Source organism: Paramisgurnus dabryanus, chromosome 3 (genome assembly GCF_030506205.2).
Source record: "Paramisgurnus dabryanus chromosome 3, PD_genome_1.1, whole genome shotgun sequence".
NCBI lineage: Eukaryota > Metazoa > Chordata > Actinopteri > Cypriniformes > Cobitidae > Paramisgurnus > Paramisgurnus dabryanus.
The window spans coordinates 15423510-15437300 of NC_133339.1; the positions used below are offsets into that span (position 1 = coordinate 15423510).

Genomic DNA, 13791 nt, shown 5'->3' on the forward strand with positions numbered 1-13791 from the left:
GGTTCAAATAGGATTCTGGTGCGCAGAAAGACTTCAAAGTGGCTGAAAACCTCATATTTTTGCAGAGTAATATAAAGTGAGATTTGAGTGTGACGTCACTCTGTGCGGTCTCTCGACGAGTGACGTTTAGTGGGCCCTCATTACGTCATTGCCCGGTCAGGACTGCGCGTGTAGGTTCCGCAACTAGCGTAAAACACCAGATAGACGCGACTTTATTATAATGTAAATGATAAAGACGTCACGCAAACGGATTTTATCATTGAGTTTTTGCCACTTTGTGACTTATCAAATGCTTAGGTACGCAAAATGTGCGCGCTTCTGTTACACTGATCAAAGTCTCGCAGCGCGCTGCCGAATACAGCTGTGTGCGCGCTTTCTCATGACTCTGCATTAATTTTTTTCTTTGCATGAATTGAATAATATAACAATAACCTTATATTAAATATAGTTATATGAGGATATATTTTACATATATAAAGTCAAATGTTGTGCATTAGCCTATATATAAATATATGAGATGAAGTTAAAGGGGGAACGTTAGTTAAATTAGGTAGGCTGAACATATATAGGTACATGAAGTACATTATATATTGAAGTACATGAAGTACATTATATATAGAAGTAAATGAAGTACATTGTAGAAGTAAGTGAAGTACTTTATATAATATACTTCATAAATATATATATATAGTTAAATTAAGCACATTTTATATAAATAATATATAAGGGGGTCATTACAGAAACACTAAGACTACAAACATTATAATTATAAAGCAATATATGCATTATAAATTTATAAGAAAAGCACACTCACGGCCATCAGATATTTTATATGATTATTTATATAGTGTTTTATAGCAATAGTGTATTTTTTACATATTGCTGGTGTTTGTGTGTGTATGTGACCTGGTTTTCAGTGAAGGTTTGTGTCTAGGACGCTGTGACCCTGATCTTATTCTACATTTTGTTTTGGCTGTTCTCTCATGGCTTTGTTCACAGTGTCACACTATTCTTGTATAGTGTATACACATAATCATCTATAGGCTACTGTATACATAAAAAAGTGAAGGACCCATGAGCCTGGCGTCTGTTTTATATGCATGTATATATTTAAGAAATGTTTACGTGTGTATATACATTTTTTATATTTATTTATAATTTATTTTATATATAAATGTGTAATCTATAAATATTTATTTCTTAAATATATACATGCGTGTGTGTGTATTTATACATAATTATTACATACTTGATGTAAACAAGATCTTAGTTGCGAATAATCATTATGCAGCCCTAATACCAAATTACTGATTTAAATATGCAGCGTTATGAGGTCACGTTACAAGAATGTTGCATACTATTTACTACTGTCTACAACAATCTAGATTCTTCTTGTTTTAATGATGCTTATAAAATGAAGAATAAACATATAAGTAAATAAATTGTAATGTTTTACTATGGTTTATAGGGAACTCTGGTTCATGTTGTACCTTGAAGAACTTTTACTCATGTTGAGAACTCTTTATGTAACCCAATGCGCTAAAAGGCACAATAATGTACAGTAAATAGCATGCTTTTATAAATAATTTATTTAGCAAGGAAACGAAAGTCTAACTGTTAGCTGTTTATGGTTGCCAAGCAATGGTGCATTAAAGCGTGGAAGTATTAGCATTTAACTATGCAACAAATGAATCTCATCCAATCAGACGCTCCCGTTATTTAGTGAAGTTTTGGACTAGTTTGTTGTGTCGTATTATATATCTTGCCTGCTGCCAGCAATGGAAACACCACAATCTATTTTTACCCTGAGAAAATATCAGATGAAGTTTTGTGTGGAGGTTACGTAATTTATTTGGGCCGATGTATTTGCACGCACTTTTCCTCAGGAGATCGGCATTCCTCAACGCTAAACCGTTAGTTTCCTGAGAGAAAATGGTTGAGTGCTTCTCTCAGCGACTCTGAGATCATTGAAGGGAAAAAGGCTTTGGGCTGCTAGACGTTAATCCACAGTCACAATAGATGTGAATTCAGCTTTTATAGGCAGGTGTGGACTTGATGGTCCTTCAGGTGATCTTTTATTCAGACTTGTAATTAGCCCGTATTCAAAGCCCATGGCATTGTGGGTAAAGTATTCAAATAGCCGCAGGGTTTGATGGTTGATGTACCAGTTGTCCTGATGGATCTTGACTAGTTGCTGCTAGGTGTGTTGTCCTGGATGATCGTTGTGTTATCTGTGATTCGTATGATGTCATCTGTCTGGCCCTTTAATTTGTCATACGATTAACCTTTCTTCTTATTATTTGTGTATAAATCTGTAATGGCTTGAAAATCCCTCCCTGAGAAATGCTTTCATACACAAAAATAGTGGGATGATTAAGGGTTGGGATGCTCTGTAGGAAACTTGATGGCCAAATGAAAAACAATTAAATATTTATGATGTCTCTTTGTTATCCCCATCTCACGTGTATTGTAAATATTCCTAACAAACCCGATTCTTCATTTGTGTTGTGTTTTTAGGCCCGGCTGAAGGTTCGACATTAGGTTTCAATTTGTTTGCGAGTTTTCCGTTGTCTCCTTTTTTGGTTGCCTTTTCTCCCTATTTTGAGGAACGTTTCCCACATGGCACCTGTGTTGCACTGAAGAATGCAACAATCACAGGAAAAGACGCCACAGGAACTATTATCCAGAAAAATAGAGTCGTGTTGATGGACACTGAGTAACACACCACATCCTAACAGTATGTGCCAAACAATATGGCCGCCGGTGTTATAGTCAGACTCAAATTTGTACGTTATCTTCTGATTTCCTGCATGACCGCATTATGATGTATGACAAGCTCATGACTGTCTGGTCACCATGATGTAACTTCCTGTTTGGCTCTGGCACAGGGCTTTGCATTGAGATGGCAGAATTTAACATGCTTGGCTTAGCGGATCTCAAATAAATTGAGGAAGCGAGTTAATATTGTACAAGTCACACTTTAAAGGCGAAGCATGGAGAAATGTGTGCTTGTGCGTTATTTGTCACTTTGCACACACCTGTCAAACTCCTAAGTCTAATTCATATTTACATGCTTCGTATAGTTTGTTTTTAAACTGTATTTATACATTTCGTTATAAACCCCCTAATTAACAATTCAGAATAAAAAATTTTAACAGTTACAGAATACAATTTCCCACCCCAACAGAAAATGAAAAAAAAAAACTACTGTGATATACAAACATACATGTAATTACTAAAATATTTATGCTTCGTATAGTTCAGCAAAAATGATCACATTGTTTCTTTCAGTGTATACATTTGGCTTAAGGTTCAGTAATTGCAAACGCTGGTGGTTCGTCTGTCATAAAAAGCGAGTGATATCACAGGCCGATGAGCTGTTTTTCACGAGAAGTGGGTGACAACACAGGCCAGTGGGCCGCCTCTCATAAAAAGTGAGTGATGTTACGGCTGGTGGGCCAACTCTCATGAAAAGTGGGTGGAATCACAAGCTGGTGGGCTGTCTCTCATGAGAAGTTTGTGACATCACAGGCCTGTGGGCCGCCTCTCACGAGAAGTGGGTGACATCACAGGCTGGTGGGCCGCCTCTCACAAGAAGTGAGTTACAACAAAGGTCGGTGGGCCGCCTCTCACAAAAAGTGGGTGATGTTACGGGCTGGTGGGCCCTCTCTCATGAAAAGTGGGTGACATCACAAGCCGGTGGGCCACATCTCACGAAAAGTGGGTGACATCAAAGGATGGTGGAACACCCCTCACAAAAAGTGGGTGATGTATGGGCTGGTGGGCCAACTCTCATGAAAAATGGGTGACATCACAGGTCGGTGGGCTGCCTCTAATGAGAAGTGGGTGACATCACAGGCAGGTGGGCTGCCTCTCACGAAAAGTGGGTGATGTTTTGGGCTGGTGGGCCACCTCTCATGAAAAGTGGGTGACATCACAGGCCGGTGGGCCACCTCTAGTGAGAAGTGGGTGACATCACAGGCAGGTGGGCTGCCTCTCACGAAAAGTGGGTGATCTTTTGGGCTGGTGGGCCACCTCTCATGAAAAGTGGGTGATGTTTTGGGCTGGTGGGCAACCTCTCATGAAAAGTGGGTGATGTTTTGGGCTGGTGGGCCACCTCTCATGAAAAGTGGGTGACATCACAGGCTGGTGGGCCCTCTCTCATGAAAAGTGGGTGATGTTTTGGGCTGGTGGGCAACCTCTCAAGAGAAATGGGTGATGTTATGGGCCGGTGGATCACAAGGATCAGAACAGGTGAATGTGATACTACGGGCTGGTGGGCCACCTCTCATGAAAAGTGGGTGATGTTTTGGGCTGGTGGGCCACCTCTCATGAAAAGTGGGTGACATCACAGGCTGGTGGGCCCTCTCTCATGAAAAGTGGGTGATGTTTTGGGCTGGTGGGCAACCTCTCAAGAGAAATGGGTGATGTTATGGGCCGGTGGATCACAAGGATCAGAACAGGTGAATGTGATACTTCGGGCTGGTGGGCCACCTCTCATGAAAAGTGGGTGATGTTTTGGGCTGGTGGGCAACCTCTCATGAAAAGTGAGGGATGTTACGTGCCGGTGGATTACGAGAATCAGAACAGGTGATATCACAGGCTGGTGGGCCACCTCTGACGAGCAGGGAAATGGGTGATGATATGGGCTGGGCTGATGGGTTGTGTCTCTCGATAAGTAGATGATATCACAGGTTAGTGGGAAGTGTATAGACTTATTCATCTGTAACTTCTGTCCTGGTTGGGGTGAGATGGATCAGGGTTCATTTTAATCTGCACTTTGAGCTTTGATTTCTTTGGGTGTAGCCTCATGAACGGGAGAGATAAGATGAACAGCACATAAGAAGGAGAATAAAAGTGAGATGGACAGTCAGTGGGTGTTTAAAGATAAAGATGTTCATAAATGTTTACATGACTTCTAGAGAATAGACCTTGCGTGTCTGCTGATAGTGAGTTTAGTGCTATAAAGCAGACGTAAGGATGAACAAATATTATAAATGTTGATTCCTTACTGATGTCTGACTGATTTCCTGTTGTCATTTTTTGCTAAATAAATCTGTGTTATAAATTTGTATGATGTGTTTCAATAGTGAAAGTGATCTGATAGTACTAAACACTTACTAATAGCTAACACTTAACTCTTAAATTAAATAAGTAAACATGCAATGGTGCAGGATTCGGTGTAGATGTGAAGGTCAGATTTATTATCTATATGCTGTGGTCATACATAATGTACAGAAGAAAGGATGGAGAAGAGTTTGATGCTGTGATTTAGTTGTATGCTGAAACTGTACTGTAGCTCAGTTGATAAAGCATTGCATTAGCAGCACAAAAGGTTGTGGGTTCAATCCCAGGCAACACACATACTGATACAGTGAATACCTTTTAAAGCACTGTAAGTCACTTAAAATAAAATCATATGTGAAATGCATACATGTTATGTAACGTAGCATTTAATAAAACCCCAGAATCATCTCTGTTGAGTTTATTTGTTTTGGAAAATAATGTGACTTATCAGATATTTATCAGATCCTACATTCCAGATTGACATCAGATTATCAGTTCATCAAACAAACATTACTGAAAGCTTTTATCTTCAGCTCTTTCCCATCAGGTAGATGAGAGATAAATGTTTAAAATTAGACTTACGGAAGTGTCAGGAGACTTTAAGTGTGTCGGATATTTCTGTGTCAAACTGCGTGAGTCTGACTTTACACTGATTTAAACAGAGAGAGTTACGCCTCTTATCAGACACTTCATGATTTATGGTGACCGCAAGACAGTTTTCACTTCATTCTCACATCACTCAGAAACACAGAGCCAAAGTGATTTTTTTATTGTAAAATGTGTTATGCAATCACTGTAGCACAGTTTTACCGTAGTAAGTGTGGTATTTTCTCTGATCACATGTACAGATGTCTGTTGTTTGATGTCGCGTTGTCGTCTGATCTCCAGATGTCTGATGATGGATGACAAGATCAGATTAGTAGGGCTGGACCAGAAAATTCGAATATTCGAATATTCGTTCCGTGGGTTGACATTCGATTTTCAGTTTTGAGATTCGAATATATATATATATAAATATTTTTCAGCGTTAATGCAGAGCTTTTGCCAAGCAGGAAGTGCGCTTCACGCTCCCGCTCTGTAGGTGGCGCAGAGAGACCAACATCCATAGTCAACAGCCATCAAACAGCACCAGTGGAAGAGATCGCCTCGAACGGAAAGCGCGCTTCCTGCTTTGGCATTCACGCTAATAGTGTTGTAAATAACGTTCAGTTTCTTGCAAAAACTGATTGATTTGCTTCACAAGACGTCAATATGTCACACAGAGTTATGGGGGATTACTTTTGTATTGGATATATATGCTTTAGCTCTTAAAGGGTGCGGATCGGTTGACTTGCATGACGGAGCACTGGGGTTTCTGCAAAATATCTTCTTTATTGTTCTGCTGATGAAAAAACATATTGATGGTGTAAGTGTTATAAATAAACTTGATTTTGAAAGTATGCTACCGTTTTATTACAGTTTGTTGAACTTCGTTCATTTATTTTCGTTGTTTTATTTAAATAGCCTACCCTACGTTGTCAGTAATTACTGTGCTGCTAATTTCTGATACGGGAATGTTTATTTGTTAGAAAAATGTTAGGCTACGTTATTAAAAGTATTGCTCTTTTGTTTTGTTTCACTAATGCTGTTCTCGCAGGACGCGTGACAGGCACGCCGCTTCCAGCTTGCGCTGTTCTGTAGTATTTTTAAAGTTTATTTCTTAAAGTTTATTCTAAACGTGTCACATGTCCGTATTGCATGAAAAAAAGGCACTACACTCCCTTGAGTCCGCAGCAACACATCCGCCACATAATAAAACTGTAGATAAACAGACACACACACACACAGATTCCTGCCTTTATTAAAGAGAAAAATATGTTCAGCCCCTCCTTCCGAAGCTTCGAATATTCGATTTTATTTCTACTAGAGCTTCGAAGCTCAAAAAATGGTATTCGGAACAGCCCTACAGATTAGTCAGACACTGATCCCAGACCTGCTTTTATTTGACCTAAACAGAATCAAGAGGGTTTGTGGGTAGGGCTGGGATAAACGATTATTTTTTTAACGATTAATCTAGCGATTATTTTTTCGATGCATCGATTAATCTAACGATTCATTTTGTCAGTCCGATTCGACTTCGATTCGATTCGATTCTCGATTATCACCCCATTAATTAACTAATAGCAAGTTATACATGTTGATTTACATATCTGAATGTAAACATTTCAATATATCTTTATTGCTCTTAAAATTTCAAAATAAAAAAAGACTATACAAGTGCAAAATAATGCATTCTTAGACAGAGGTAGCATTCAATAAAGCATTTGCAGTGCATACTGTGCAGTTAAGTAACCGTATAAAAATCTCAAGTTCAAATTACTTTATTTTACATGCATTTATGAGCAAAACCTCTTCAGTGTGCCTTTTGATGGTCTGTGTAATTTTTATAACTAGATTTGTTTAATCCACATTGTTTTCGTGCTGTTCTAGTCCATTAAATGACAGATATAAACTTAAGATAGACTTATTATAGACTTAAGAAGCACATATATTATTAAATCTCTTTCTCTTAAGTTTGTTAAAATAGATTAGGATTCATTTACTGCTGGACAGAGAGTGAATGAAAGCACAGTCTTCTGGCAACAGTGACATATTTTATTGCTTTCTGTTAAATTGCTCAAATGACTGTTTAAAACACACTTGGCATCACATTCATGATTTTATGGTAAAATGACACTTTTTCGCGTAAATCCACGAGCATTTAAACCATAAACAAAGCACTTTCACTTTAATTGAGAGTGAGCAGCGCAGCAGAACAACGCAGAAACGATTGCAGCACTGTTGCTACAGAGCCGCCGAAGTATTTGCGGCTGGCTCCGACCTCCGTTTATATCCGTTTCGAGCCGCGAGCTCGCGCTGCTTATGCGGCGGGGTGCATGCTTGTTAACATGGGCGCTGAGAAAACCACGCGCCGTGCGGCCGCAGCCACCGCTCACCCTGTGTGAAACCGGCGTGGACTGAAGCAACTCGCGTTGCTACTACTGCGCCGCCTTTTTGGGTCTGACGAATCGACGCGCATATTTTGCGTCGACGTCGTCGATTACGTTGACGCGTTGTCCCAGCCCTATTTGTGGGTAATGACTGAATTCATGTGACTTGTAATTTTACTTTAGTCAGGTTTCACAGGCTTTTGATTTAGATAATGTTGTTGTTGTTGTAGTTTTTTGTGTAGTTACTGTATTGTGCACATGATGTCATTCAATAGGGAATTGTAAATGAACCGTCATTTACAATGTGTCAAATTTACACACATCTGCGTGAAATGTAGTGTGTGACACTGAATCAATGATTAAATCTGGAGCAGTTCTCAGATCAGCTGATGTGCTGATATTAAAGGGATAGTTCACCAAAATTTTTGGCATCATTTAATGACCCTCAAGTTATTTCAAAGCTGTATAATTGTCTTTGTTCTGCTCAACACAAAGAAGATATTTTGAGCAATGTTTGTAACCAAACTTCCATAGTATTTTTGCATATATCTTCCTTTGTGTTCGGCAAAACAAATATATTTATACAGGTTTGGAACAACATGAGGGTGAGTAAATGATGACACATTTTTATTTTTGGGTGCACTATCCCTTAAGGGTTTAATTTCTTTTGTTACAGTAAAGTGGTTAAATCCATGTAGTTCATTTTGAAGATGCTGTGTGTTGTTTTCTTTAGTGAAATATTTTCTTATAAACAGTGGGTGAAGTGTAATGCAGCTGTAACGATTATTTTATTGTCAATTAATCTATTCATTATATTTCTGATAAGTCTAGTGATTAATTAGATTATTAATTATTTCACTAATTTACCCATAAATAATTTGTAAAACTTCTACCATTAGTATCTTGAACTTTTACTATATCATTTTTGAAAATTACTTTTCCAGTATAATAACAAAGTGGCAATTTTGTGTCTGCGTGTCGACATTTATACACAAAATTATGTCTTGTGTGCAGTTCACGAACTTTATATTTGTAAATTTGTACATGGTGTCAGGGGATGTGTAGACACATTTAACACGCATCGGTCTCATTCTCTCATTCATTTAAAAAAAAAAAACCTTGAAGCCAATTTTTTTCAAGATTAAGGTCTGAACTTACTATAGACGGTTTCAGCAGTAACCACATAAACAAGCGGCTGTCATGGTCCGCACGTAACTTCCGATAGACCCCGCTAGGAATAAATAACAACAAAGTTCTTTAAACGTAGTTTATTTATATAACAAGCAAAAAAAAACAACACATAGATTACCTAGGAAACCAAAACATTTGTTATTTTTAGATGAGGCATTTGTTCAAGAGATCAGTTTAGCAACTAGTCAGACCATTAAAAAAACGAAACTGGAAGTAAAGTTCGGATCCAGACGTGTATCGCGTCAGTGCACGTGCGTCCGATGAAACCAACTATAACCTTTACTTTTTAGAGGATTTAAAAAATATTTCCTATAGAATTATTTAGATTTTTTAGATTATCATTATCAAAAATGATCATTACCGCAACATGATATAACATTAAATATATGCATTTACAAGCTCGTGTTTCGGTAATGAGAACTAAAAAGTTGTCTAGGTACTATGACATACAAAATTTTAACTTTTATCTGGAGAGAAAAAATAAGAACTGCTTACCTGGTAGCCATCTTAATTGTCACAGTCAATTATGTCCATTACAACTAATTATTTTTAAATGTTAGTTCCTTGAGGGCTTAAACAATTATTGAAAATTGTTGCGGAGGATGAGAAAATTGGTCTTGCACACATTTGTATTTCTTATTACTGTCTCTACATTTACCAATGATCACCAAATACCACATGTTTCTTTACTGTAAATGTTTATAGTATAACATGCACTGAAGCTTTTTATTTTTTAGATTTTTTTATTATAAATCTTTCCATGTCAAAGAACCCAAATCCAGTCATGGACACATTGGGCCCTTTTTGCACCCAGCGCAATTGACTTTGTCTCAGTGACGCTGCTGACGCATGTATCATTCGTATTTTGCACCGAATTTTGCACCGCAAACTAGGGAATGAACTTGCGCTCCCTGGGCGGTTCAGCGCAAAAAAAGAGGCGTGTTCCGGCGCAAACCATCACTGATGCTATTTTGCAGTTTCAGCGTTGCGCGTGGTTCATTATGCTATTTTAAGGGCGCATGCTTGACCATAATGTATAGCGTGCACAAAGCGCACACTCTTTGCTTATCTAATCTACACAGATGCAACAGTTATTTTTGCAAATCATAAATTGTTACAATAAAAAATATTAACACATGAGATAAGGGAAATCATTGTGGTGATAGTTTTTATTTATTGTGTGGCTGTGTTATTTGTAAGTTTACTTTGGGGTTGGACCTTGCTTGCGTTTCTTGGGTCCGATTTCAAAGCCCCCAAACCCTTTCAGCGGTGAGGGTGGACGCAGCGATGTCCTCTGCTGGCGTCTGTGTAGAGGCAGATCCACCTCTCGTTACACGGCGTGCCCAATTTATGCTGGCAAGCTTGCGATTCCCCGTCTCCTGACATCATTGTAGCGCTTGGCGCAACGATGGGGATGCCAGCTGATGAGACAATTGTGGCTATTTCCTCTCACGCCTGTTTAACCTACGCTGATTTGGGCGGGTTTCTCCTATCCCCATACAAAACAACTTCTCTGTCTTTGACTGCTCTTACAAGAACATCGGTCTTAATAATAGCAACCCGCCATGGAACTTGCGCTCTTGCGTTTAAAGGGAATGTTGGATAGCGTTCTGATTGGTTTATTTGACGTTACGCCCAAACCACACCTATGAATAATGAACCTACTTCAGACCAACCCCTTATTGATTTGCGCCCGACGCAAGAGTTATTTCTCACGCCGAGAAAATGGCAACAGCGCCCAAGATCCGCCCACAGAGTCACTTGCGCTTTGCGCTTCGCACTTGCGTTTCAGATCGTTAAAATAGGGCCCATTTCGGTAATGAAAATTGGTTTGTATGATGTCATTTGAAATGAAGAGATGTTTGTAACTGTATGCTTCTTATTTTGATATTCTTACTTTTTATCAAAATGTTTCAAGTCTAATTTCGCAAGAATCACCCATCGGCATATTTTCGTAGTTGGTGTAATTGATGATATTGATGCGTTGCCGCTGCTCTTCTCCATTGAGTGTTTGACAAATAAAGTTTTTAAATGAAGATTATTACATACATACACGTCACCTTACATGTACGTTAGCATAATTTTATAAAGCACACATGTGAGCTCAGACAAACAGAGTCAACTCACTGTGTTCACAAATTAAACAGAATATGAGAAAGTTTTATGAGCACTGAATTAAAGCTGTCCTGTTTTCTTTTGCTCAGGTTTATATTGATGGTTTGTTCTGGTAATTCTGGTTGTGTCTCCTCCCTGTAGAAAGTCTTTGAGAATCAGCGGTGCGTGGGAACTGCTGTCGGCCATCTCGCTGTTGTCTGTCAGGGCTTGTCATGTTGTTGTCAAGCGAGTTTGTTTGCAGCCCTCGGGCGACTGCGCAGATCTGCGCTAACTAAACACTTGTGGCAGTTCTGAGCTTTAGTTTATCTCTGACGAAGGTTTTGCACTACAAATGTGTTTAGTTTTAGCTACAATATTTAATCGTTTCTTGACATTGATTGTTTAAAAACAAGGCTATTTATTTTTTCATTGTGTATAAGGCCTTACAATCTTATCTGAAGATGTGGGAAATGTTTTCTTTAGTCTGTATAGAGTTGATAAGTGTGTTTTGATTTTCGCTCTTGACTCTTGTGTGGTATTTTTACAGTTGTGAAAGCTCTGATATGACACGCTGTCTAAACATGCTCAATATTGTTTAACAGTTTTGTGTTTGGCACGTTTAACACACAGCGGACGTTACCTCGACTCAGTACAGTACATGTAAAACACAACGTGCCCCTCGTCGCTCTGACGTCTATCTGCGTGTGGTTCACCTCACCTGTGTTTGCATGAATTCATTCCTGCTGGCTTGCGTAAGAAAGCCGGATGTTGAGAAAAGTGTGCGGGGAAACTCGATACCGTCCAAGAGTTTCCTCTGCTGTTCATTCAGAAAGTAAACACTGACAGCAGAGAGAAATAAAACAAAGACTTGACCGTGTTTACTTTAAGACAACACAAAGGCGCATTCACTTCTCTGTTACTCATTTAAAAGAATGAAACAGAACAATGATTGTGAAATGACATTGGGTAGGGCAGGATTTTATTTGTATTTAAACAAGATGAATCTATCTTCTGCATGGTCAAATACATCTTCACAAGAAACATCAACATATGTTTATGTCCACAGAATAACATAATGTGCATTTAATAAAGTAATGTAAGCAGAAGAAACCCTCAGGAGGTTGATGCAATCGTCTCTTCTTGCCAAAGTTGTATTGCGTTTAATAACAGCTTAATAAAATTCTGATTTATTATGTGCAAAATGTTTATCTCTTCTCTTCTCTCACCTGCAGCAAGCATGTCGGCCGCTGATAAGTTCCTGTACGTCGACCGTAACCTGGTCAACAACCCGTTGGCGCAGGCCGACTGGGCCAGCAAGAAGCTGGTTTGGATCCCGTCGGAGCGTCTAGGGTTCGAGGCCGGTTCGGTGAGGGAAGAACACGGCGATGAGGTTGTCGTGGAACTGACCGACTCGGGAAAGAAAGTGCGGGTTAACAAAGATGACGTCCAGAAGATGAACCCGCCCAAGTTCAGTAAAGTAGAGGACATGGCTGAGCTGACCTGCCTGAACGAAGCGTCCGTGCTGCACAACCTGAAGGAGAGATACTACTCCGGTCTGATCTACGTGAGTCAATGCAAACACATGATCAGATTAGACGCTAACCACCTGATACACAGCGAAGCCCAAAAGCATGGGGATAAGAGTCGGTATAACAGTAATTTAACCTGAGTCTTCACATAACACACAAATGAGCCGTCAGTCTATTTAAAACCTTTTTCCTTATTTAACCTTGATTTTTAGATATTGTGAACTTTCTCCCTCTATTTATCCCTGAAATTAAAAGCACTGTTTTCTAAACAGGAAACTGCAGGAACAATGTGACCCTAAGGGAAAATAAATGAAGTCTTAGGGGAGGAGGATCTTAAATCTGATTTGAGTTCACTTAACTTTCCTAGACTGATCTGATTCATGAGATAATAAAGTAAAATACATTATACTGACAGATGATATGTCCTCAATATCAGTTTATTAGTTACTACAGATTTCATTCATATCAATCAAACCCAAAAGAGTCACACATGACCTCATGTGCAGGTCAAAAAACTAAATTGATGTCAAACTGACCAGAGGGCTTCTTTTGTGAATTCACGTATTTAGCTCAGTCAAGTCAGTCTGAGGCTAAGTCTGAAGCAAAGTCACACATCACACATTAGGCTAAGTCTGAGGCTAGGTCTGAGGCTAAGTCAAACATCAGGCTAGGTCTTGAGGCTAAGTCTGAAGCTAAGTCACATATCACACAGGCTAAGTCTGAGGCTAAGTCTGAGGCTAAGTCTGAGGCTAAGTCTGAGGCTAAGTCTGAGGCTAAGTCTGAGGCTAAGTCTGAGGCTAAGTCTGAGGCTAAGTCTGAGGCTAAGTCACACATCAGGTTAGGCCTGAGGCTAAGTGTGAGGCTAAGGCCCAATCCCATTTCTCTGTCTTACCTCTTGCCCTTACCCCTACCCCTTAGTTTTGCACGTTCACGAGAGCGAA

The 13791-nt window shown here is 39.2% G+C and overlaps 1 protein-coding gene across 2 annotated transcripts in view; it reads left to right on the forward strand.

The window, feature by feature from the left end:
* myh9b (myosin, heavy chain 9b, non-muscle) overlaps positions 1 to 13791 on the forward strand; it is a 42363-nt gene that overhangs the window by 492 nt on the left and 28080 nt on the right. For both annotated transcript variants that reach the window (XM_065278411.2, XM_065278412.2), the window contains exon 2: positions 12554 to 12885. In XM_065278411.2, the coding sequence (XP_065134483.1) occupies positions 12559 to 12885 (327 nt within the window). In that variant the 5' untranslated portion in view covers positions 12554 to 12558. The remainder of the gene's footprint in view (positions 1 to 12553; positions 12886 to 13791) is intronic.